General features: G+C 42.4%; 2 protein-coding genes across 5 annotated transcripts in view; one reads left to right on the top strand and one right to left on the bottom strand.

Annotated features, from left to right (window-relative positions):
- Nucleotides 1-18,898, bottom strand: part of LOC309871040 (uncharacterized protein) — a 243,437-nt gene extending 224,539 nt beyond the window's left edge. Inside the window, exons 1-3 of the mRNA XM_082743714.1 lie at nt 18,376-18,898; nt 14,404-14,549; nt 12,735-13,321 (exon numbers count right to left, since the gene is read on the bottom strand). Of these exons, the coding sequence (XP_082599840.1) occupies nt 13,298-13,321; nt 14,404-14,549; nt 18,376-18,769 (564 nt within the window). The 5' untranslated portion in view covers nt 18,770-18,898 and the 3' untranslated portion in view covers nt 12,735-13,297. The remainder of the gene's footprint in view (nt 1-12,734; nt 13,322-14,403; nt 14,550-18,375) is intronic.
- MACROD2 (mono-ADP ribosylhydrolase 2) overlaps nt 1-22,885 on the top strand; it is a 1,944,634-nt gene that overhangs the window by 1,065,196 nt on the left and 856,553 nt on the right. The gene's annotated exons all lie outside the window — the stretch shown is intronic.

The following is a 22,885-nucleotide window of genomic DNA, read 5'->3' as shown; positions in this document are numbered from 1 at the left end:
ACCCATGAGTATGAATGTTTTTCCATTTCTTTGTGTCTTCCTCAATTTCTTTCATGAGATTCTTTGCCTCTTAGGTTAGCTTTATTCCTATGCATCTTATGGTTTTGGGTGCAATTGTAAATGGGATCAGCTCCTTAATTCCTCTTTCTTGTGTCTTGCTATTGGTGAATAGAAATGCAACTGATTTCTGTGCATTGATTTTATATCCTGACACTTTGCTGAATTCCTATATGACTTCAAGCAGTTTTGGAGTTGAGTCTTTTGGGTTTTCCACATAAAGTATCATATCATCTGCAAAGAGTGAGAGTTTGACTTCTTCTTTGCCGATTTGGATGCCTTTTATTTCTTTTTGTTGTTTGATTGCTGAGGCTAGGACTTCTAGTACTATGTTGAATAGCAGTGGTGATACTGGACATCCCTGCCGTGTTCCTGACCTTAGCGGAAAAGCTCTCAGTATTTCTCCATTGAGGATGATATTCACTGTGGGTTTTTCGTAGATGGCTTTGAGGATATTGAGCTATATACACTCTATCCCTACACTTTGAAGGGTTTTGATCAAGAAAGGATGCTGTATTTTGTCAAATTTTCAGCATCTATTGAGAGTATCATATGGTTCTTGTTCTTTCTCTTATTAACGTGTTGTATCACATTGATTGATTTGGGGATGTTTAACTGAACTTGCAGCCCTGGAATAAATTCCATTTGGTCGTGGTGAATAATTTTTTTAATGTACTGTTGGATCCTACTGGCTAGTATTTTGGTGAGAATTGTCACATCTGTGTTCATCAAGGATATTGATCTATAATTCTCTTTTGATGGGGTCTTTTTCTGGTTTTGGGATCAAGGTCATGCTGTCCTCATAAAATGAATTTGGAAGTTTTCCTTCCATTTCTATTTTTGGAACAGTTTCAGGAGAATAGATAATAATTCTTCCTTAAATGTTTGGTAGAATTCCCCTTGGAAGCCATCTAGCCCTGGGATCTTGTTTATTGGGAAATTTTTGATGACTGCTTCAATGTCCTTACTGGTTATGGGTCTGTTCAGTTTTCTATTTCTTCCTGGTTCAGTTTGGGTAGTTAATATGTCTCTATAAATTCATCCATTTCTTCCAAATTGTCAAATTTGCTGGTGTATAGTTGCTTATAATATGTTCTTACAATTGTTTGTATTTTTTCAGTGTTGGTTGTGATCTCTCCTCATTCATTCATGATTTTATTTATTTGGGTCTTTTGTCTTTTCTTTTTGATAAGTCTGGCCAGGGGTTTATCCGTCTTATTAATTCTTTCAAAGAACCAGCTCCTAATTTCATTGATTTGTTCTACTGTTTTTATTTATTTATCTTATTTGGTTTCTATTTCATTGATTTCTGCACTGATCTTTATTATTTCTCTTCTCCTGCTAGGTTTAGGTTTTCTTTGTTGTTCTTTCTCCAGCTCCTTTAGGTGTAGGGTTAGGTTGTGTACTTGAGACCTTTCTTGTTTCTTGAGAAAGGCTTGTATTGCTATATACTTCCCTCTCAGGACTGGCTTTGCTATCCCACAGATTTTGAACAGTTGTGTTTTGATTATCATTTGTTTCCATGAATTGTTTCAATTCTTATTTAATTTCCTGGTTGACCCATTCATTCTTTAGTAGGATGTTCTTTAGCCTCCATGTATTTGAGTTCTTTCCATCTTTCCTCTTGTGATTGAGTTCTAGCTTCAGAACATTGTGGTCTCAAAATATACAGGGATCCCAATATTTTGGTACTGATTGGGACCTGATTTGTGAACCTGGATGTGATCTATTCTGGAGAATGTTCCATGTGCACTAGAGAAGAATATGTATTCTGTTGCTTTGGGATGGAATGTTCTGAATATATCTGTGATGTCCATCTGGTCCAGTGTGTCACTTAAGGACTTTATTTCCTTGTTGATCTTATGTTTGGATGACTTGTCCATTTCAGTAAGGGGGTGTTAAAGTTCCCTACTATTATTGTATTGTTGTCAATGTGTCTCTTTGATTTTGTTATCAACTGGTTTATGTAGTTGGCTACTCCAATGTTAGGGCATAGATATTTAAAATTTTTAGATCTTCTTGCTGGACCGACCCTTTGAGTTTGATATAGTGTCCTTCCTCATCTCTTATTATAGTCTTTGGCTTAAAATCTAATTTATCTGATATTAGGATTGCCACCCCAGCTTTCTTTTGATGTCCATTAGCATGGTAAATTGTTTTCCACCCCCTCACTTTAAATCTGGAGGTGTCTTTAGGTCTAAAATGAGTTTCTTATAGATAGCATATTAATAGCTTTTTTTTTCTTTCTATCCATTCTGATACTCTTTGTCTTTTGATTGGAGCATTTAACCCATTTACATTTAGGGTAACTATTGAAAGATATGAATTTAATGCCATTGTATTGCCTGTAAGGTGACTATTACTGTATATTGTGTCTGTTCCTTTCTGGTGTACTCCTTTTAGGCTCTCTCTTTGCTTAGAGGACCCCTTTCAATATTTCCTGTTGAGCTGGTTTGGTGTTTGTAAATTCTTTTAATTTTTATTTGTCCTGGAAGCTTTGTCTCTCTTCTTCTACTTTCAATGATAGCCTAGCTGGATATAGTATTCTTGGCTGCATGCCTTTTCTCATTTAGTGCTCTGAATATAGCATGCCAGTTCTTTCTGGCCTGCCAGGTCTTTGTGGATAAGTCTGCTGCCAATCTAAAATTTTACCATTGTATGTTACAAACTTCTTGTCCCGAGCTGCGTCAGGATTTTCTCTTTGTCACTAAGACTTATAAATTTTACTCTTGTATGATGGGTTGTGGACCTATTTTTATTGATTTTGAGGGGACTTCTCTGTGCCTCCTGGATTTTGATGCTTGTGTCCTTTGCCATATTAGAGAAATTCTCCACTATAATTTGCTCCAATATACCTTCTCCCCCCCCTTTCTTCTTTTTCTGAAATCCTAATTATTGTAATATTGTTTCATCTTATGGTATCACTTATCTCTTGAATTCTCCTCTCATGGTCTAGTAGCTATTTGTTTCTCTGTTGCTCAGCTTCTTTATTCTCCATCATTTGGTCTTCTATATCACTAATACTCTCTTCTGCCTTATTTATCCTAGCAGTAAGAGCCTCCATTTTTGATTCCATGTCATTAATAGCTTTTTTAAATTTCAGCTTGTTTAGATTTTAGTTCTTGTATTTCTCCAGGAAGGGCTTTTATTTCTCCAGACAGTGTTTCTCTAGTACCTCCATGCCTTTTTTGAGCCCAGCTAGCACCTTGAGAATTGCCATTCTGAACTCTAGATCTGACATACTACCAATGTCTGTATTGATTAGGTCCCTAGCCTTCGGTACTGCGGTACTGCCTCTTGTTCTTTTTTTTTTTTTTTTTTTTTTTTTTTTTTTTTTTTTTTTTGTGGAGAGTTTTTCTGCCTTGTCATTTTTCCAGATATGAATATATGAAGAAGAGGATGGCAAATCCCCAGAAAAATGTATGCTAATCAAATCAGAAGAGACCCCAAACTGAGGGGAGAAAAAAAGGGGTAAGAAGAATTTTTAAAAATTAAAATATATATATGTGATATATTATAATATATATAATATTATATATTATATATAGACTGGTGCATAGAACAGAGCCACCTATTTGATTTTGGGTGTATTTTGGTCTCTTAGAAAAACTACCTCTCAAAATTTTAAAGAAAGAAATATATATATATATATATATATATATATACCAAAATAAGAGTAAACACAATGAAGGGATGGAATATGACTTTAAAGATGAAAAGTTTTAAAAAATTCTATAGAAGAAATTGATGAGTTGGTTGGAAAAAGAAAGTGGAGAGAATTTTCTCAGGCTGGAGACTAGAAAAAGCCCTGAGTTAGATTTAGGGTATTTTGATCTATTGGAAGAAATTGTATCCCAAAATTATTTATAAGAAAAAACCCTATATGGGGTGCCTGGGTGGCTCAGTGGGTTAAAGCCTCTGCCTTTGGCTCAGGTCATGATCCCATGGTCCTGGGATCAAGCCCCGCATCGGGCTCTCTGCTCAGCAAGGAGCCTGCTTCCTCCTCTCTCTCTCTGCCTGCTTATGATCTCTGTCTGTCAAACAAATAAATAAATTCTTAAAAAAAAAAGAAAACCCTATATGTATACAAAAAATAAAGTTAGATACAATGAAAGATAAAATATGACTGTAATAAGGTTCTTATTTTTTTCTTAATGAAAGGTATTGTTAAGATAAACTAGTTAAAAAACGTTAAAAGAGGAAAGAGGAAAAGTTAAAAAAATAGAATAAGAAAAATATAAAATTTTAAAAAAATTAATTAACTTTGTGAGATTAAAGGATCATGGGGAGAAAGCCATGAATTCTATGCCTTGCTTTCCCCTCTGGAATTCCACTATTCTCCTTGATCAGTGAGCTTGGTCTTGGCTGGATGTTCCTGCTGATCTTCTGCGGGAGGGGCCTGTTGTAGTGATCCTCAGATTCCTTTGCATGAGACAGAATTGCACTGCCCTTTCCAGGGGCTGGGCTAACTAATCTCTTCCAGTTCGTGCTCTTGGAGCTTCTGTTCCCTGAATGCTTTCTGTAGATCTCTGGATGATCAGAATGAAAATGGCAGCCTCCCAGTCTCCAGCCCAGAGATGCTGAAAGCTTGGGGCCCCACTCCTCAGTGCATCTTGGAGAAAAGCACTCAATCACTCCCTTCTCCCTGGTCTCTGGCAGAGCTCTGAGCTTACCCAGCCTGTGACCAAGCATTTCTGGTGCACAGCCCTGTTTGGAGTCTCCAAACCCAACAGATTCCTTCCTCCAGAGAAGTAAGGTGAGTTTCCCCAGTTCTGTCACTTGTGGAGTCCTTGCTCAAAGAGCAGTGGTCTGACTGTGCTGCGGATCACAGTTTAAGGTAACCCTGAGCTGAGAGCTCACTCCTCAGTTCTATATCCTCAGCTCTATCTCTGTAGTTGGCTTTCCCCCTCTGATACCTGCAAGATTTGTCACACTCAGACACCCCCGATCCTTCTGTGACCCCGCGGGGACCTGAGACTACACTGTCTCTGCAAGGGTTCCACCCCTACTTAGCCTCTGGAGTGCTGTCCCTCAGTGGAGTAGACTTCTGATTTTATGCTCCGCTGCTCCATCACTTGCCAGGAACCAGTCTTTCCCCCCACAGCCTATGTTCCTGTCACTTTGGATTCGCTTCTCTGCACATCCTACCTTTCAGTAAGTGGTCAATTTTCTGTTCCTAGAATTGCTGTTCTTTTTCTCTTTGATATCCTGTTGGGTTTGTAGGTGTTTGGAATGATTTGATAATTATCTAGCTGAACTCCTGCCACCTGATATCATCTCAGTCTGCTACTTCTCTGCCATCTTGACTCCAGTTCCTGGGTCTCAGTTTCTTTATCTCTAAAACAGGACCATGGGATTCAATCTCCCTGTATCTTTTCACTCCTGTGAGTCAGTTTAAGGAGTGTTCCTCGAATTAACTTTTGCTCTTTAACATTTGCTTACCATGCCTACAATAGGGATTCCTGGTCCCTTTGTAGAGTTTCTTTCATTCTCTGTGTTTGGATAACATCATGGAGAGAGTGTGTGTGTGTGTGTGTGTGTGTGTGTGTGTGTGTCTGAGAAACAGAAAGCAAGATTAAAATAAATTCAGAAAACAATCAGAATCATGATACTTTAGCAGAGACTGATGAAAAGAATGTCTGGTATCACTGAAATCCTCAGCAGATATATCAATGCATCTGAGTTTAACTAACAAATGAGTGTCTTTCTTACCAGGCATACACATTTTTAAAGAATTAACTCTCTTAATGTGAATATATGTAATGGAACTATAAATCTAAATACAATTAAAGTTCTGAAGAAGTGGGGAAACAGTAGGTCACTCATAATAGAGTGTGCCAGTAGCAGTAGCTCTCAGATCCCATTCTCCCTGTGTGCAGGAGTCTGATTTGATATCCAGCTGCCAACCCCTCCTCAAGGTACAGCCGTAGTCCTCTTGCTGAACATTATAGGATCCTAGAGACATGAAGAAGTAGAGATCATGACTTCATTTCTTTTTCCAAATGGGTTTTGGTACATACAGATTATAAATGACCAGCAAGAATTTGTTGTTCAGGTTTACTTTCCTTTTGGAATTCTGTAATTATTTTAAAATATTAGCCATAAATCCCTTGCTATTTCCTTAAATTATTCATTTGGTTTTGTGAGGCTCAAATTTATGCCAGAAATCACTCTGATACTTGATTTGGAGACTACAGACCATACTTACACTTCAACATGGAAAAACAGTATGCAAAATTTGGCTTTGACATTGCCCAAAATGTGGTATCCTGAATCATCATATTTTTCTGTATGTCATAAAGTGTGTCTAATAATAGGAAAGGATGAGTATCTTCACACAAAATGTAATGCTTATATTAACATCTGTCAGCAATTTTGTGAGAATATTGCCAAAATATAACATTTATTTTGGCATGTAGTTCCATTTTGCTTTTGTGAGTGTTTCTTTTATTTTAGTGCCATTAACATAGCATAAAAAAATGTCTTTCAGATGTTAAAAATCAATTATTTCCCAAATGCCCCAGTAGTTATTAGGGCAGACTAATGCAAAGTGCTGTAAGAGTAATGTCCAAATAAAATGTGATAAGTGAACAATTCAGTTCACCACAGGAATAAGATAGACCTGACTTTGGTACCTTTGTGGGAAACAGGGGAGTAAAGTCAACATATGCAACAAAAGAAAAATATACAAGTGCATGTTTTGTTGAACAATCAGGCAGGTGCTTTGGTGATACTATTTTCAGTGCAACGATCAAGCCTCTGTAAGTTAGAGTTAAGACCAAAACTGTTTACACTCAGTTTCTATCTACAGTTGTGTAGCTGGTTTATAAGGATGATCAATATAAGACAAGCTTGAGGATGGACATTTCTGTAATAATCAGTCTTGTGAGAGAATATTCATTAAGAAAACTCAAGTATTAACCTTTTGGACTATGGCATTTGGCAAGTTTTAGCAACCTTTATATTAGTAATCACAAAAGGTTATTTGTTTTCTAGAATTTTGAGTTCCAGTGCCTCAAAATACTTGAGAGAAAGCTGTCAAATAAATTTAATCACTGGTATGTAACAGAATCAGTATAGCCCTGGGATGTGGGCATAGAGGGAAGTGGGTCTGGTTTCATGAGCGTGAGATCTGTGCAGTCACATAAGGCCTCATCCTTAGTAGGGATCCACATTAAATGCTTGTTCTGAAACACGCTCCCACAATTTTGAAATTTATAATAATTTTCCTGCATTTTCATTTAACAATAGTTCCTACAAATTATGTAATTAATATACAAATTATGTAATAGTTCTTCAGGGTAGTTGCAGAGGAAGAACATGACTTCGCAATTCCAAACCTTCTCATCTAGATTTGGGGAGTGATTCTTTAACTGCTTTCTTCCTAATAGTGTTGCTTTATTTCTATCCTTTTTTACCCTATCCCTGCCTTCATTCTGATTTGGAAGACAGAACCTCCACAATGTTAAGTCCTCCATAAAGGCTCAAACCATCCTCCATGTTTGAAATCAGGTTTCTCTAGAAGTGACCATACATATAAGTTGTGGGACAACATCTATGCTGCTGGACATCTATGCCATGACTCACCTTCTCATCTCATCTGGTTATTCAGTCTTTCAGCTCTAACATGCTTCATGCTATGGATATTGTGGTGAAAAAGGCTACTTCGTTCCTGTTGTCCTAAGCTTACAGTTTAGAAGGATATATAATCAAGCCAAGGGCCAAGTAAAGGAAACTATGATGGTGATAGAACAGGATCCACAGGAACACAGAGGAGGAACACCTAAGAAAGTGAACCTAAACAAAGATCTAAGACCTAAGCATGGATAGATAATTTTTCGCATAAGGGGAAAGCAGAGAACATTCTAGAAAGGGAACAGCATGAACCAAAGCCTGGAAGTGAAAGGCTGCCATCTTCAGGATAATTTCTCCCATGGACAATTACACTGGCTGTATTCAAAGCAGGATCAGCCAGAGATTCTTTCCAGGGGATTTCACAGTTGTGGTTTAGGTTGAAGGCCACCATAAAAAGGTCTGCCTCTACTGTAACCAGATTTTTATTCACAAGGTCCATGTATCATATGTCTGAACCAGAACAGGTTTTAGTATGTAATGCCCAGGAATACATTGAAGATTCCAGGTAGGAGCTTGGAGGCCAAAAATAGTTGCTGACTAGAGGAAAAAATGTGATATAAATTGATAATCAAAATTAAATATCATTATGTTCATTCCCATTCATATGCTAAAGCTCTAACCCCAATATGATGGTATTAGGAAGTGGGACATTTGGGAGGTAATTTTAGGTTTAGATGGTGGTGGGGTCCCAATGATGGGGTTAGTACTCCTGTAAGAAGAGGAGTTCTCTTTCTATCTTCATATGTACCCACAGAAATGCTCTTGTGGGCATATTGAGAAGGTGATTGTTTATAAATCAGGAGGGTTTCTGGTGCACCTGGTGGAAAGAGAGAGAAAGAAAGAGTAACAAGAGATTAAGTCTGAGAGCTGTGTAGGGGCCAGAACACGGACATAGTCTTGTATGTCCTGGCAAGGACTTTACATAGTTTATAAAGGGTAATGTGAAGATATAGGGGGGTTTTAATCAGGATTGTTATGAGCTCTGATTGTGGTTTTAAAAGAGCCATTGCAAAAGCCCAGGCAAGTGATGGTGGCTTGAATGAAGGTTGCCATGGGAGAAATGGTCCTACTCATGTGGATACGGTGAAGGGAAAGCAAATTGTTAAAGAAGGCAAAACAAAGGTACAAAGACAAGCCCAGAGTATAGGTTGTAACTAGGATTTATTTTGATAAGCAGCTCTTGAGACTAGAGCTAAAAGGCTAACCTAGAAACAGATACCATCAACCTCTTAGGAGAGATGTCCAGAAAGTCACAGTGTGACAGGAGGATGAGTTCTTTGCATTTCCAGAGTTCAGAAAGGTAATGTCAGCCACACTGATGCCTCAGCAGACAGCCACAGACAGCAGAGTCATTTCTGCTCACTGTTTGGAATCCAACATTGCAGGTCATTCTTCCAGCTGAGGTGGGAAGTCCTTTAATTTATACTTGGTTAGCTTGATCTTCCAAAAATATGGAAGCAAATTAAGGACATTACCATTGAAGACTCCAAAAAGATAGAGGAGAGATTGCCACAAAGATCCTACAAAACTGTTGTGTTTGAATAAGCAAGTATTTGAGGGTTTGGTAGGTAATTTGATGGGCTGAGTTCATTTCTGCTTCTCCTGAGTTCACTGGAAGAGTCCAGGTACTTTGGGGACAACATTGTTCATGTGTCCATATTGCCTCCAGAGGGCACTTTACTTACAGGGCTGGGCTTTTTATTTTCCTGCTCATATGCTCTAATCGCCTCTAATAGCAGTCTCCATCTTGGGATTTAGACCATTAACTTTATATGGTATATTTAAAAAGCAATTCCAACAAAAAGATATTAGCCATTAAAATAACTTCTTCATTAGTAAATAGATACATTTAGAACTGCATTTTGATTCCCATCTATGAAAATAAAAGTGCATGATTTTGTTTTGTTTTGTTTTTAAAAGTCCTGAGAAAAAGAGGCATCTATACTATCCCTTTCGTTCTTTATCCATAAATGTTTACTAATATTACATCTATTAATCCAGGTGTAGAATATTGGTAAAAATAAGATGAGTTGCTAAGCAACATATATGTATATTATACATCCTTCCTTTAGTTCTAAATGACAGGGAATAAACTAGAAGGGACTTTATTTGTATATAACTGGAAGATCCAGGGCATGTATTTTTCTCTAATTCAGCTTGCATTCCGTGTCTTGGTTTCATTTGCAAACAATTATCCCCTCATGGTGGCAAAATGACTATAGCAGCACTGGCCTTATGGCCCCTCAGGTTCAAATCCTATTTTCAGCAGTCTGGGAAAAATATTATTGCCTATCATTGCTTCTGGCTGTGTCTTTCTCTGAAACACCCTTTGTATCAAGGAGAATAAAGTGCCTTGATTTGATCCATTCTTTTCCAGCTTTTGAAGAAATGTTTGAATCCAACCTATCCAACCAAATATGCAACCTAGGAGTAGGGCAAGGATGGTTTCCCAGTAGGAAATTGGTGTGCGGATACAAGAATACATAGCAAATACATGTGAGGAACCAGAATACATATTTGCCCATTGCCCTGGATCAGACCCTTAACAGTGATATAGGCAGGGATATTGCCATGTTGGGTATCTAAAAATTTGTCAAGAAAAGCTATTGGGCACAACACCGTATTTCCCTCAAGGTTAACAAATTATACAGGGAGCTTCCCAGTAGTTTCTGAACATCCTATACTGGAGGCAGTGCCAGATTCAAAGAAGGCAGAAAGGGTTCCTTAATACCATTTCATCTTCTTAATATATATCATCTCATCAACTACTCACAAATATTTTATTATTAGTCTTATTTTTCAGGTGAGGAAACTGAGCCTCAGGCAGGTTAAGGAACTTGTCTAAGTTCACATAACAAAAGTGTAGTTTGTGTCTGAACCCAGATCTTTCAGAGTAGAAAGCAGGATGCCACTGCCCTAGCCAGATATAACTCTTCTATTAATTCACTCATTGAGTCAAGCAATTGACTTTACTTTTTTCCTTCTTTTCCAAATTTGAATTTCGTGGTATTTACTTTAAGATGTAGACTTTATATATGTTATAATGTCAACTTGAACACTTTTAAAGATGCTGAACCAGAAAATCATTAGTTTCTCTCTAACTTTTCATTCTCTAGATATGTAATGAATATCTGTTATATGCAAGGGGACCAGTGCAGTGTGAAATGGTTAGGCTACATCATTTTGGGATAGTTTTGTGATAAGAGTTAGAGGGAACATGCAGTCTTCCCTTTTTCCTAGCACACCTTCACAGTCCAACCCGATCTTGAACCCTCAGAAGAAATTTTGAATGGTAGAGTTCAACAAGGTTAAATATCTTCCCTTGAGATCTCTTTCCAGTAAGCAACAACCTGGTAGCTGCAACAATCACACCAGATTTTGTTTCCAGAGTTTACATTGTTTTCCTGTCTTCTGGATTGTGTTGCCTTTGTGAGTAGTCCATTTGTACTCCAGTGCAGAACATAACGTAAATGCATATTAGGTGTTCAGTAAGTATTTCTTAAATTAAATTAACTGCCCTATTAGAGTAATTGATCATAACTATTTGGTATGGCAATACCACTAAACAATTAACCACTGATAAAATTTATAGGAAACATATTTTTTAAAAAATATGCATTTGATATTCATTTGATACCTACATACACATGTATAACCTAATATATGACTTATATATATAGAACAGATGATATCACACACTTATACACATTATTTTAGATACATGTATACATGTAAATTTTTCTGATTCATGACATTTAAGGCTTTTTGGGTTTTGTCTGTGAACAACTCCTATAGCCCAAAAACTTTCCTAGAATTTAAATTCCCATATCAGCATTTTATGAAACCATAAAATATGAACAGTTTGCCTTCTGACCTCTACCCCTTCTAACCTCCTCCCTGCTGTATGACATTAAAAACAAACACACGTGTGAAATGAATTATATTTAAACTTCTGGACAACATTTTTTAGCAAGTCACAAAAAGATGTATTTTGCAAAAAGTGATTTAGTTCTAGAAAGCTGAGCTGACATATACCAATAGGTAGTTTAAAAAAAAAAAAAAAGAAAGACCTACTATTTGTTGTCAGACTCTTCATTTAGGGCACCTGGATGTCTCAGTTGGTTAAGCATCTGCCTTCGGCTTAGGTCATGATCTCAGGATCCTGGGATTAAACTTCACTCTGGGCTCTCTGTTCAGCAGGGAGTCTGCTTCTCCCTCTCCCTTCCCCCAACCCCGCCCCCCAGCTTGTGCTTGCTTGCATTCTCCTTCTTTCTCTCAAATAAAGAAATAAAATCTAAAAAAAAAAAGCTCTTTATTTAACTTAAAGTAGGTTTACAAAAGGATATTGGGAAAGACTCAAGAGTTGTAAATCTTTAATTTCCATTTTCAAAACCTTAGAATAATGCATAATTCTTTATGATTCATGATTTCTTAAACATATAACATGCCCTTCTTGATTATGGTTTCTATCAGTTTTTTTTTCATACCAGAAGTATAATTAAGGCAAGGAAGCTAACTAGTATACACTCCAAGCTTGCTGTCCCTCTGACTTAATGCTTCCTGAGGCCATTTTTTCTCTCTCTGCCGTATGACACTTTTACTCTACTGAAAGATCTAATTTCTACTCCCTAGCCTATTCTTTGCATCATCTGGTCCATTTTCTATTTCAATGAAACAACGGAATAAATGACCTCATTTTGTTTTTTCTACTACCTACAAGATTTTTTTTTTTAAATGTGATGGAATGTGGGAGTTATACTGTTTGCAATAACCAAAGAGCTGTAGATAAGAGACAATAAATGACTTGTCTGAAGTCGTGGAACTCAATGGTGCGCAGGTTCAGCAGGATTTCAGAAACAGCAAAGAGTTAAGCCGGTGAGTCCCGTGGACTCTCGAAAAAAGCTTCTCTAATCAGTGACAGTAGAGCATGGTGGTTAAGAACACAGGCTTTGGACTCAACCATCCTTGGGATTGAATCCCTGCCTTCTCTCTGCTTAGCTATGTCATTCTTGGGCTAGTTAATTTCCTGTTTTCACTAGTACCTGTAAAGTTTTTTCCGGCGAGATAAACACAACACCAGGCAAAGTGGGTGCAAGGCAAGATTTATTAAAAACGCTCTCCGGCGAAGTTTCAGAGCTCAGGAGAAGGGGAGCCAGGAAAGTTGTGCCGGGAGGAGGTGGGCACCCTCGGGCGAGGTTCCGCCACTCTGGAAAGCAGAGTGGTGGAAGTCGTGCCCAAGGCAGGGAGGAGGGGGCTTTTAAGGGGTCTCGGAGGAAGCTCAGGGGTCTTTTGGAAGTTTCCCTTATTTGGATGTCCCGCCTGCCTATCGGGATCCCATTGGTCCACGGGAGCCCGGGGCGGGGGTCTCAGATTCCTGCTTGGGCCTTTGTTGTCCTGTCCGAGCTCAGGTCTTATGGCGGGAACTTTCGCCATCTTTAGTAGCCCTTCCTGCCAGCCCAACATTCCAACCTTTTGCTTAATATAATGTTGTCAGGGGCGTCAACTCAGTTCTGGCTACTTCCTGCTGACAGGGGGCGTCTTCATGGGGGTAGGCGGAAGTGGGCAGGCGAGAGTAGGGCTGGAGGAGGAGTTGATTGACAGATACTCAGGCAAGTTCTTGTAGGCGACCCTGCAAGTACCGGAAAAGACAGGGAGCAACTGAGATTAGGAGGAGGATTATGCATACAGGTCCCGCCAGAGGGAGCAGCCAGGTTACCCAGTTGTAGGGGTCCAGGCCCCAGGAGGATGTGTCTCACCACTGTGCTTGGATCCGATCCCTGAGTTCTTTGATCCTGGAGGTAACTATATGATTGGTTAACAAAGTAACAACATTCTTCATTTAATAATAGGCAGGTCCCGCCTTTTTTGGCGGTCAGAAGGTCTAAGGCCCGTCGGTTCTGTAGAGCTAAGGCTGCCAGGCTGGTGACTTGCGTCTGTAGGGCTGTGAGGGAGTCAGCAACCCGTTCCGTGTCATCATTCAGGGCTTGGGAGAGTTTGTAAGAAAAAAGTCTATGGAGGTTCCTATCCCCGCTGTTCCAGTTGCCACCCCTGTGGCTATTCCTGCCCCTGTTATGAATGGGAGGAAGGCAGCCTTTCCTCCATGGTGTTGGGGAAATAGGATGGACAGCAGCTGGGATTCAGAGTAGATGGTGGTAGAAGGAGATAGTAGGATGAATATACAGCCCAGGGAGTCGTTAGTGGTCAGGCAGCAATAGATTCCCTGAGGGCACAAGAGAAATATTTCCGAGGGAGTACAGTACAGGAGGGAGGAATTAGTGATATGGCAGCTGCGGTGGTAAGGGAGGACACATTAATAATATGTATGTTTCCCCCGATGGGGCCCATATGGACCGTATTATTTGTGGCCCTTAAGTTGGGGAGTGGCCAGTCAATAGGGAGGGGTATCCCCAGGACATAGAGTGAGGTAAGGTAGAGAGGATAAAAGAGGTGGGGAAATGGCTGGAGGGCTGTGATTTCTAAGAAAGGGCTGCCCATATAGTAATTCAAATGGACTTAAGCCTGAAGACCCGCGGGGCGTAGCCAGGAGTCTGGTGAGAGCCATAGGCAAAAGTGTAGGCCAGGAAAGATGGGTTTCTAGGGTAGGTTTGGTGAGTTGGGCTTTGAGCAGCCCGTTGGCCTTTTCTACCTTACCGATGACTGTGGGTGGTATGGGATGTGAAGTTTCCAGGTTATGCTGAGGCTCTCAGCTACCTGTTGGGTTACACTGGAGATGAAGGCAGGTCCGTTGTCCGAATGGAGGGTCCGGGGCAATCCGAACCTCGGGATGATGCGCTCGATGAGTATTGTAGCCACTACGTCCGCTGTTTCCTGGGCCATGAGGTATGCTTCGATCCAGCCTGTGAATGTATTTTATGGTGAGGCATGGGAGTGAAGTCCAGGTGTCAGTCTTCCCCCGGCTGATGACCTCGGAGCTGTTGGTTAGGCCCTGGATTCCTCTTTGTTAATTCACGGCGGAACAGGTTTTGCAAGCCCTGTGGACAACTTCGATTACCTTAGATAAGGAAGGATGATAGAACAATGGCTGAAGAAATTAGTGGAGAGCCTATGGGCCACTATGGAGGGATTGGTGGATGTCAGTAATCAAGGTGTGCAACAGATTGCCTGGCAGGGCAATCCTGTCCTGGATGTAGATCCACCCCTTATCTGGCAAGGGTATAGGCAGTAAAGTTGCAGGGTTTAAGCGGGGGGAGGTAGAGAGAGAGAGATGCGGGTTCCCTAGGAATAGCAGATGGAATAGCTGGAGACGAGGAGTCAGATGGGCCAGGTATCGGTGGCTAAGGAGATCTGTGAGTCGGCAGGAGAGTAGACCATGATGGGCTGCCCTAAGGTCATGTTGAGGGCCTTAGAGGGGGGTACTTGATATCCCTTGGCCCCCAGAAAGCTAAGTAGGGTGGAGGTGTCGTCTTGGGAGACCGAGAGGGAGGGGCTACAGAGGAGGAGGTCATCCACATATGTAGTAGAGTACTGGCCTTAAGGACGCACTGCTGTTAAGTCTGTAGGCCTGGCCGAAAATGTGAGGGCTGTCCCTGAACCCCTGGGGTAGAACAGTCCAAGTTAATTGTCCAGAAGCATGTGTGTCAGGATCCTCCCAGGTGAAGGCAAAAAGAAAATAGGAATCAGGGTGCAAGGGGATGGTGAAAAAAGCGTCCTTTAGCTCCAGTACAGTAAAGTGAGAGGTGTTTGGGGGAACGCGAGACAGTAGGGTTAGGAACGACTGGGTGGAGGGGGACCACGACCTTGTTGATAAGCCTAAGGTCTTGTACCAGTCGATAAGCCCCTGAGGGCTTGCATACTGGGAGGATGGGGTGTTACAGGGGGAAATGATGGGGATCAGGAGTCCCTGACGTTAAAGCTGTTTTACGATAGTTTCAGGCCCTGGCGGTGGGCTAAGGAAATAGGGAACTGAGCTTGAGGGAAACTTAGAGTTATCCTTAAGCTGTACTTTAACTGGGGTAAGGTGGGAAGCAATGATGGGTTCTGAGGTGTCCCACACCTGAGGGTCTACAGTAGGTAGGTCATCTGGAGCGGGGGTCGAGGGAGTGGAGAGGTGTAGGATGAGACGGGTTGAGGTGGATAGAGGGGAGGAAGGGGAGAGGCAGATAGTTGCCCTTAGTTTTCTGGAGAATGTCCCTACCCAGTAGAGGGACCAGGCAGGAAGGAATCATAGGAACGAGTGGGGGAAGGGAAACCCATCCAGGCTACAGGTAAGGGGAAGGGTCACCCTAGGATTGGAGGAGGTCCCATCGATCCCCGTAACAGTAATTGGTGAGGTTCGAGTAAGTCCCGAGTAGGAAGGCAGAACAGTGTAGGTAGCCCCCGTGTCCAGCAAAAAAGAGATGGACTTACCCACTACCTGGAGCGTAACCCTGGGCTTGGCCTGGGTGAGAGGGGTGGCTGAGTCTGGGCTTCGTCAGTTGTCCTCCAATCCAAGCAGTTGAAAGGCCAGACTTATTATCTCGGGGGGTCCCCCACGTTGAGGCGCCGAAGATACCCTGAGGTTAGGGCAGTCGGATTTCCAGTGGCCCATCAAATGGCATTGAGGGCAAGGCCGAGTTGGCGTCTTTGGATTGGGGCACTGGCGAGCCCAATGTCCCTCGGCCCCGCATTTGAAACAGGCCCCCCAGCGGGGTGCGATTGGTTGCCCCTCTCTGCTGGCTCCCGGAGCCGGCCGGCCGCAGGGCTGCTACCAAGGCTTGGGTCTGCAACTGAACCTTTTGCTGGAATATGGCTTGTCGTTTAAGCTCAGCTGCCTCCTCACGGGAATTAAAGACCTTAAATGCCATTTTCACCAAGTCAGAAATGGGGGTCTGAGGGTCCTCCTCAGCCTTCTTTAACTTTCTCTGTATATCCGGTGCCGATTGAGAGATAAAATGAGTAGCCAGTACCGTGGCCCCCGCAGGAGAGGCAGGGTCCAAGCGAGTGTACTGGGTTAAAGGTTAGGTCAACTCGTTAAGAAACATGGTGGGGTTGTCGTAGGGGCCTGGACAATATCCCTAATCTTGTTGTAATTAACAGCCTTAATAGAGGCTGGCCACATGCCTGCTATGAGACACTGGACCATGTGGTCGCGGCGCCAGTGGCCATCTTGGCCATCCTGATAATCCCAACCTGGTTCTACAGCTGGAACCGCCCGGGCTCCAGCATCAGTGAGCTGGATCTGATCCGCGTGCTCCCGGGCAGCAGCCTGGATGCGTTCCCTCTCCTCTGTGGTGAGGGTGGTGGTCTGGACCACATGTAAATCATGCCAGGTGATGTCATAGGCTTGGGCCAGATATTGGAATTCTTTAATATAGTTATCAGAACTGGCCGAAAAGGAGCCCAAACGTTTCTTAATTTGGGAAAGGTCCTGTAGAGAGAAGGGCGCATGAACTCAAACTTCCTCAACTCCAGCAACCTCCCTTGGGGGGCAGACTAACTCAGCGGGGGGCTTTCGAGCCCTAGTGCGGCTGGAGCCACACAGACACATTCATGCAGTCAGGCACTCTTCAGGTTCAAACAGATTGGACACCCTCCCCTTTGGGTATCCCTGGCTAATGGGAGGTGATCAGTCTCCCCTTCCATTCTTTACAAAAGGATCTAGCTCAAACAGTAGCTCTGCGGCTGTTACAACAGAATTCAATTAAGCACAAAAGGTGTTTACCAACAGATTTCAAAAGCGTAAACCTAGTTCTGGTGACCAGCGCTCGGGTATTTTATCCCATTCTGTTAAAGGTTACTAAAGACTTTGAATGCTACCTTAAGAATGACCAATAAAACTCCGAGACACACAATTAACCAGCAGTTCTAGTCATCTCTTTGCTAGCAGATTTTAACAAATAACAAGAGCCTATTTGACCTTCAGTAAACTTTGATTGGAGTTTCCTGTTTACTGCGGATAAATTTGTCAGGAGTTCGGATAGGAGTGGGGAGGGGGAGAAGGAGGGGTAGACGAGAACGCTGGTTCAGAAATCCTGAATTTAAGGGACCTTGGGGTGAAGGATCGCGGTAAAGAGGAGGAGGAGGAGGAGGAACCAGAGGCCCTCTTGTCAGTGGGTGGGTGAAGCTCTCCGGGGGTTCAGAGAGAGGAGACGGGGAGGAGAGGTCCGAGTCTTTGGGAGCAGTGGGTGGCAGGGTAGGGGGAGGGGAGCAGGCCAAGAGGACCTGTGAGGTGGAGCAGTGAGAGCAGAGGAAGGGGCGAGAGTGCAGAGTCCAGAAAGCTGGACATAAGGGACCTTGGCCCATTTGCCTTGGTGTCTGCCGAGGTTATTTAGGTCCATGAAAGTCTGATAGTTAAACGTGCCTTCCGGAGGCCATTGGGACCGATTGTCTAATCGGTATTGTGGCCAAGCGACAATACAGTAACGTCGTTTTCGCAGGTCCTGGTCCAGTTCCAGGGTTTTAAGATTGGCCAGCAGGCCTAAAACACCCCCGGGATGTTTTAGGGTCGAATTTGGATTGGGAGGTCCCCACGATTCGTTGCCGGGCAACCCGAGGGCTGGAGGAAGGCGTCCCCTCGTCCACCACTGGGTTGCGGAAAAACTGTGTCGACTGCTGTAGAGGTTAGGACGTCTCCCAGCCTCTCGGAGTCACGGAGGTCACCTGGTGACCGGCGGGGTCCACCCTGATGCAGCCGCGATTAGGGCAGGGCTTTCCGGAAGGAGGCGCGGAATCGGGGAAACTCACCACAGCTTCGGAAGTGGCGTTCGGAAAGGCAGGTCCAGTTCGGCCAGGGAAAGGAGAGAGCCTCCCCACTGTGTGGGGGCTCAATCTCCTTCCCGGGTTTCGGCACCAAATGTAAAGTTTGTTCCGGCGAGATAAACACAATACCAGGCAAAGTGGGTGCAAGGCAAGATTTATTAAAAACGCTCTCCGGCGAAGTTTCAGGGCTCAGGAGAAGGGGAGCCAGGAAAGTTGCGCCGGGAGGAGGTGGGCACCCTCGGGCGAGGTTCCGCCACTCTGGAAAGCAGAGTGGTGGAAGTCGTGCCCAAGGCAGGGAGGAGGGGGCTTTTAAGGGGTCTCGGAGGAAGCTCAGGGGTCTTTTGGAAGTTTCCCTTATTTGGATATCCCGCCTGCTCATTGGGATCCCATTGGTCCACAGGAGCCCGGGGCGGGGGTCTCAGATTCCTGCTTGGGCCTTTGTTGTCCTGTCCGAGCTCAGGTCTTGTGGCGGGAACTTTCGCCATCTTTAGTAGCCCTTCCTGCCAGCCCAACAGTACCCATCTGCAAAGCAATGGTGACATTCCTGAGCTTTTAGGCAAAGATTTTATGTGGTAATGCCTGGTGCATACTAAGCAATGAACAAAGAATGGTTAAGGCGATATGATAATGTTGTTGTATCCTCTTGTGCTTCCATAAGCATTGATAAGCATTGATAAAATAAGAGTGCCTGTATGGGATTTGATAGCTTGGAAACATAGGAGCCAAAATTTCTAATTTTGGCCAATTAGAAATGTTTAAATAAACTCTACATGATCTCTCCTTCATGTCACATTGCCTGCAATTCATGTAGGTAGCCTTCTGTACCTGGTGATTGCTGCCCTGGCCATGGCTTATGTTACTGGAGAAGTAGTGATTCCAGGAATCATTTTTACTGCCCATACCCCAGTTTAAAACATAATCATTTTTCACTGTTTTGACTTTACCAACCTCTTAGATATCCTTCTTTTAGTATTATTCCCTTAATGTTTTAACTGTATTTGAACCACAGCAATCTGTGTGAGGTACAGTTCAGGTGATGTGACCGTCTAGGTAAAGCCCTTCACAGCACCCCAGTATGTCTCAGAAAAGAGTGATTGTCCCACCATGATTTGGCTTTTTTTTTTTTTTTTCACCTCCTCCTCTGTGTCCTTCAAGACAGGCTCTACAGAGGAAACTGAGGGCCAGAGAGGTTAAATAATTAGCCTGAGCTTGTACAACTAGAGAGTGACAGAACCAAAACTCCACCTCCAGAATTCTCTGCTCTGTAGTCCAGATTTGCAGTTATTACAGAGATCAGGGATCAGCAAACTATAGCCTATGGGCCAAATTCATTCCACTGCCATTTTTCACAAGTAAAGCTTTATTGGACTGCAGTCATGACCACTCATTTATATATTTTCTGTGGCTCCTTTCATGCTGAAGGGCAAAGTTGAGTAGTTACAACAGAGACCATCTGGGCCACAAAGTCTATAACATTCACTCTTTGGCCCTTTACAGAAAAAGTTTGCCAGCCCCTGGCATAGATTATACTTGGATTCAAAAGAGTAAAAATGATAGATTCCAGAATGTTCACAGTGAGAAACGAATGCTGTGATCAGAGTCTTTTGCCACTTTAATGAAAGTGGATGAAATGTTGCCTTAACAAGTAGAAGAATCACTCAAACACTAGGACCTGAATCTACTAGGTGATTTTAATTACCTAGATATCTATTGGGAAAACAGCTTGACAGGATACAGATTGTCCAATCAATTATTTTTAAAGGGTTGCTGACAGTGCTTAATGTGAGAGAGGGAGGAAGCTAAAGAGATGGCAGGCCTCCTCTACTGATTGTACCCAACAAAGAACAGACGATTGCAAACAAAATGGGATATGTCATTTGTAACAGGCAGAGGCTGGGAAATAAATGGCAGAATTCACAACACTGAGGTAGGGGATTAGGAAAAGCAGCTGAACAAAGAATATGAATTTTAAGAGAAAGTAAACTTGAGTACAAAATGCTCTGAGCCCGAAATGACTGGATATTTGCATAAATACGTGCACAATCACCTGCTGAATCCACTCAGGAAGTTTTGCCATTGGCCTGGATAGAGAGAAAAAATTGGAATACTCAATCATTCAGAAAAATTGACCAGTTGTTTAAGTTAAACATGCCAGAATTCCAGAAAGAGATTAGCACGGGTAATACTGCTCAAAAAGGCAGAACACTTCTGGTTCTTAGAGAGGCGTTTTGCTGTTGGGAGATGAGTGCAGAGAGACAACAAGCACAGGTTGTGATAATGTGTTGGCTGAGAGCAGAAATCAATTATGCAGAATGTGCCAGGAGCATGATGGCGGGTAAGCCTTCGACTTGGATGTGGTTCCCCTTCCAAAGAACTCAAAGTATGGACAATTAGGAAATGACATTCCAGGAGCCTGAGGCAATAGTGCAGTTTCCAGCCCCCATCATTTGATTTGGTTCCAGGGAATGGGTTCTGTGCCCTGAGCTTATGTGCCTGATGCCTGTGTGCAGTGGTATCCAAAGAGAGGTGAGAAAGAACTTGTGATCGGACTGTTCTTTCAGATGAAGAAATGGAATAAGGATGGTTTCCTCCTTGGTTCCTTCATTCATGATTGAATTAATTTTTGTGAAGCGACTGCTGGCTGCCCTGTATCAGAACTGGGAACACCAGGATGAATAAGGACTTGTGTGGGGGAGAAGATTCAAAATCACATTGCCACCAGGCACCTTGATGAACCAATTCTAATACAAGAGACAGTGCCCAGGTCAGAAGCTGTGTGAGAGTTAAGAGAGAAACAGGCTGAAGAGGGTTAAGTGGAAGCAGCCTGAAGAGATTTGGAAATAGGCTGATAATGTGTATGATCAGATTCCCGTTGTCCTCAAAGTAACTTGTTTTTGAAGGGAGGAATGTTTCCACATATTTTGAAGTAAACTCAAAAGCAGGATAACAACCCAGTATTGTGGGTATTTTTTTTTTTTTTTTGCCTTTATGCAGTCTATGCAAAAGATGAAAAGATGACCATGTCAGTGTGGTCTGATTCTCCCTTCTGTGAGAGGGCTGCATGTGTCTGAATGCACAGGCAAGGGGTGCTTCCATCACTCCCTCCCCTGTGCTTTCCCACAGTTCTCCAACTCTCGAGTTTGAGAGGCAGATTTACTTCCCTAGCCCTGAGAGCCAGTTCCATGGCTGGCATGAATGCTCCAACTTCCTTGTCTTTATGGTTAGTATCTCTCATGACTCTAACAACTGAGTACCTTTCACTGAGTGCTGACTACTTACCAGCCACTGTGTTCGGCACCTACATCCATTGCTCATTTAAATTTCACAATAATCCTATGGAGTAGGTGTCATTTTACCTAATTTTCAGAAGATCAGTTGAGTCATGGAGAATTTATCTTTCCCAAAGTCACTTGGCTGACTTCAGTCTTGCATACTCTAGATATTTTAAACCTCGCTACTGAGTGTCTTCTACTATTTATTTATTTTTTCAATAATTTGATAAAAAAAAAAAGTTCTGTGGCTGAGGCAAGTGCTTAATAACTATTGCAGAGTTAGACTCTTGGAATATTAGGGTACTAGAGATGGATTCTAAGTTAGGGATATATTCAGTCCTTTCCAGGTCTGTCTGGGTTACAGCAAGACATTTCCCATTTTTATTATGCACTTTGGAAGAGACCAGAGAAATTAAGTGGGCATCACATGCAAATATCACTGCTTTCATGGCAGTTTTATTTTAGAAAGGGCAATTTGTAAAACTTTGAGTGATCATAAGCAAGGGGCAGGGAAAGGCCAGACTTCATAGATAATCCATGACTGGGTGATGTCTGCCATGAGCCGTCTTCAGACTGTCAGATACCACTTGATATTGGAAGACCTCTACTCAGCCCCTGCCTTGTCCAAGCTCTTGGAAACTCAATGTGACAGTTCCTTCCTTCATTAATATTCATGTTTTGATCAAAGGTCAAAGGGAGTGTTAAACCACAACTCAGAGTCCTAGGGATCAGGATTTGACCATATTGAAACATACATAGCTACCCCTCTGTGGTTCTGTGGATGGAACCTGGCACTGGTGTGAGATCTGGGATATAACCAAATTATTTCATTTCTTTGATGTCCTAGTCTATCCATTGTTTCTGAGAAGCTGGTAGGATTTCTCCCACCTGTAAATTGAAATAGTGTATCTTATTAATCATTCTATAGTTGTTATTAAGAGAATTCAGAAGTATAAGAGCAAGGGATTGGGTTTAGACATAAAGTGTTGAGGGATGGAGACAATAAAACTAGGCCACTGGATAGACCTGTTAGAAGTGGCTTAGATGCGGACGCCTGGGTGGCTCAGTGGTTAAGCGACTGCCTTCAGCTCAGGTCATGATCCTGGAGTCCCAGGATTGAGTCCCACGTTAGGCTCCCTGCTCAGCAGAAAGTCTGCTTCTCCCTCTGATCTTCTCCCTTCTCATGCTCTCATTCTCTCATTCTCTCTCTCACATAAATAAAT

Source organism: Mustela nivalis (assembly GCF_964662115.1).
Source record: "Mustela nivalis genome assembly, chromosome: 8".
In the NCBI taxonomy this organism is placed as follows: Eukaryota; Metazoa; Chordata; class Mammalia; order Carnivora; family Mustelidae; genus Mustela; species Mustela nivalis.
Note: the sequence above shows the minus strand (reverse complement) of the source record. Positions and strands in the feature narration are given on the sequence as shown.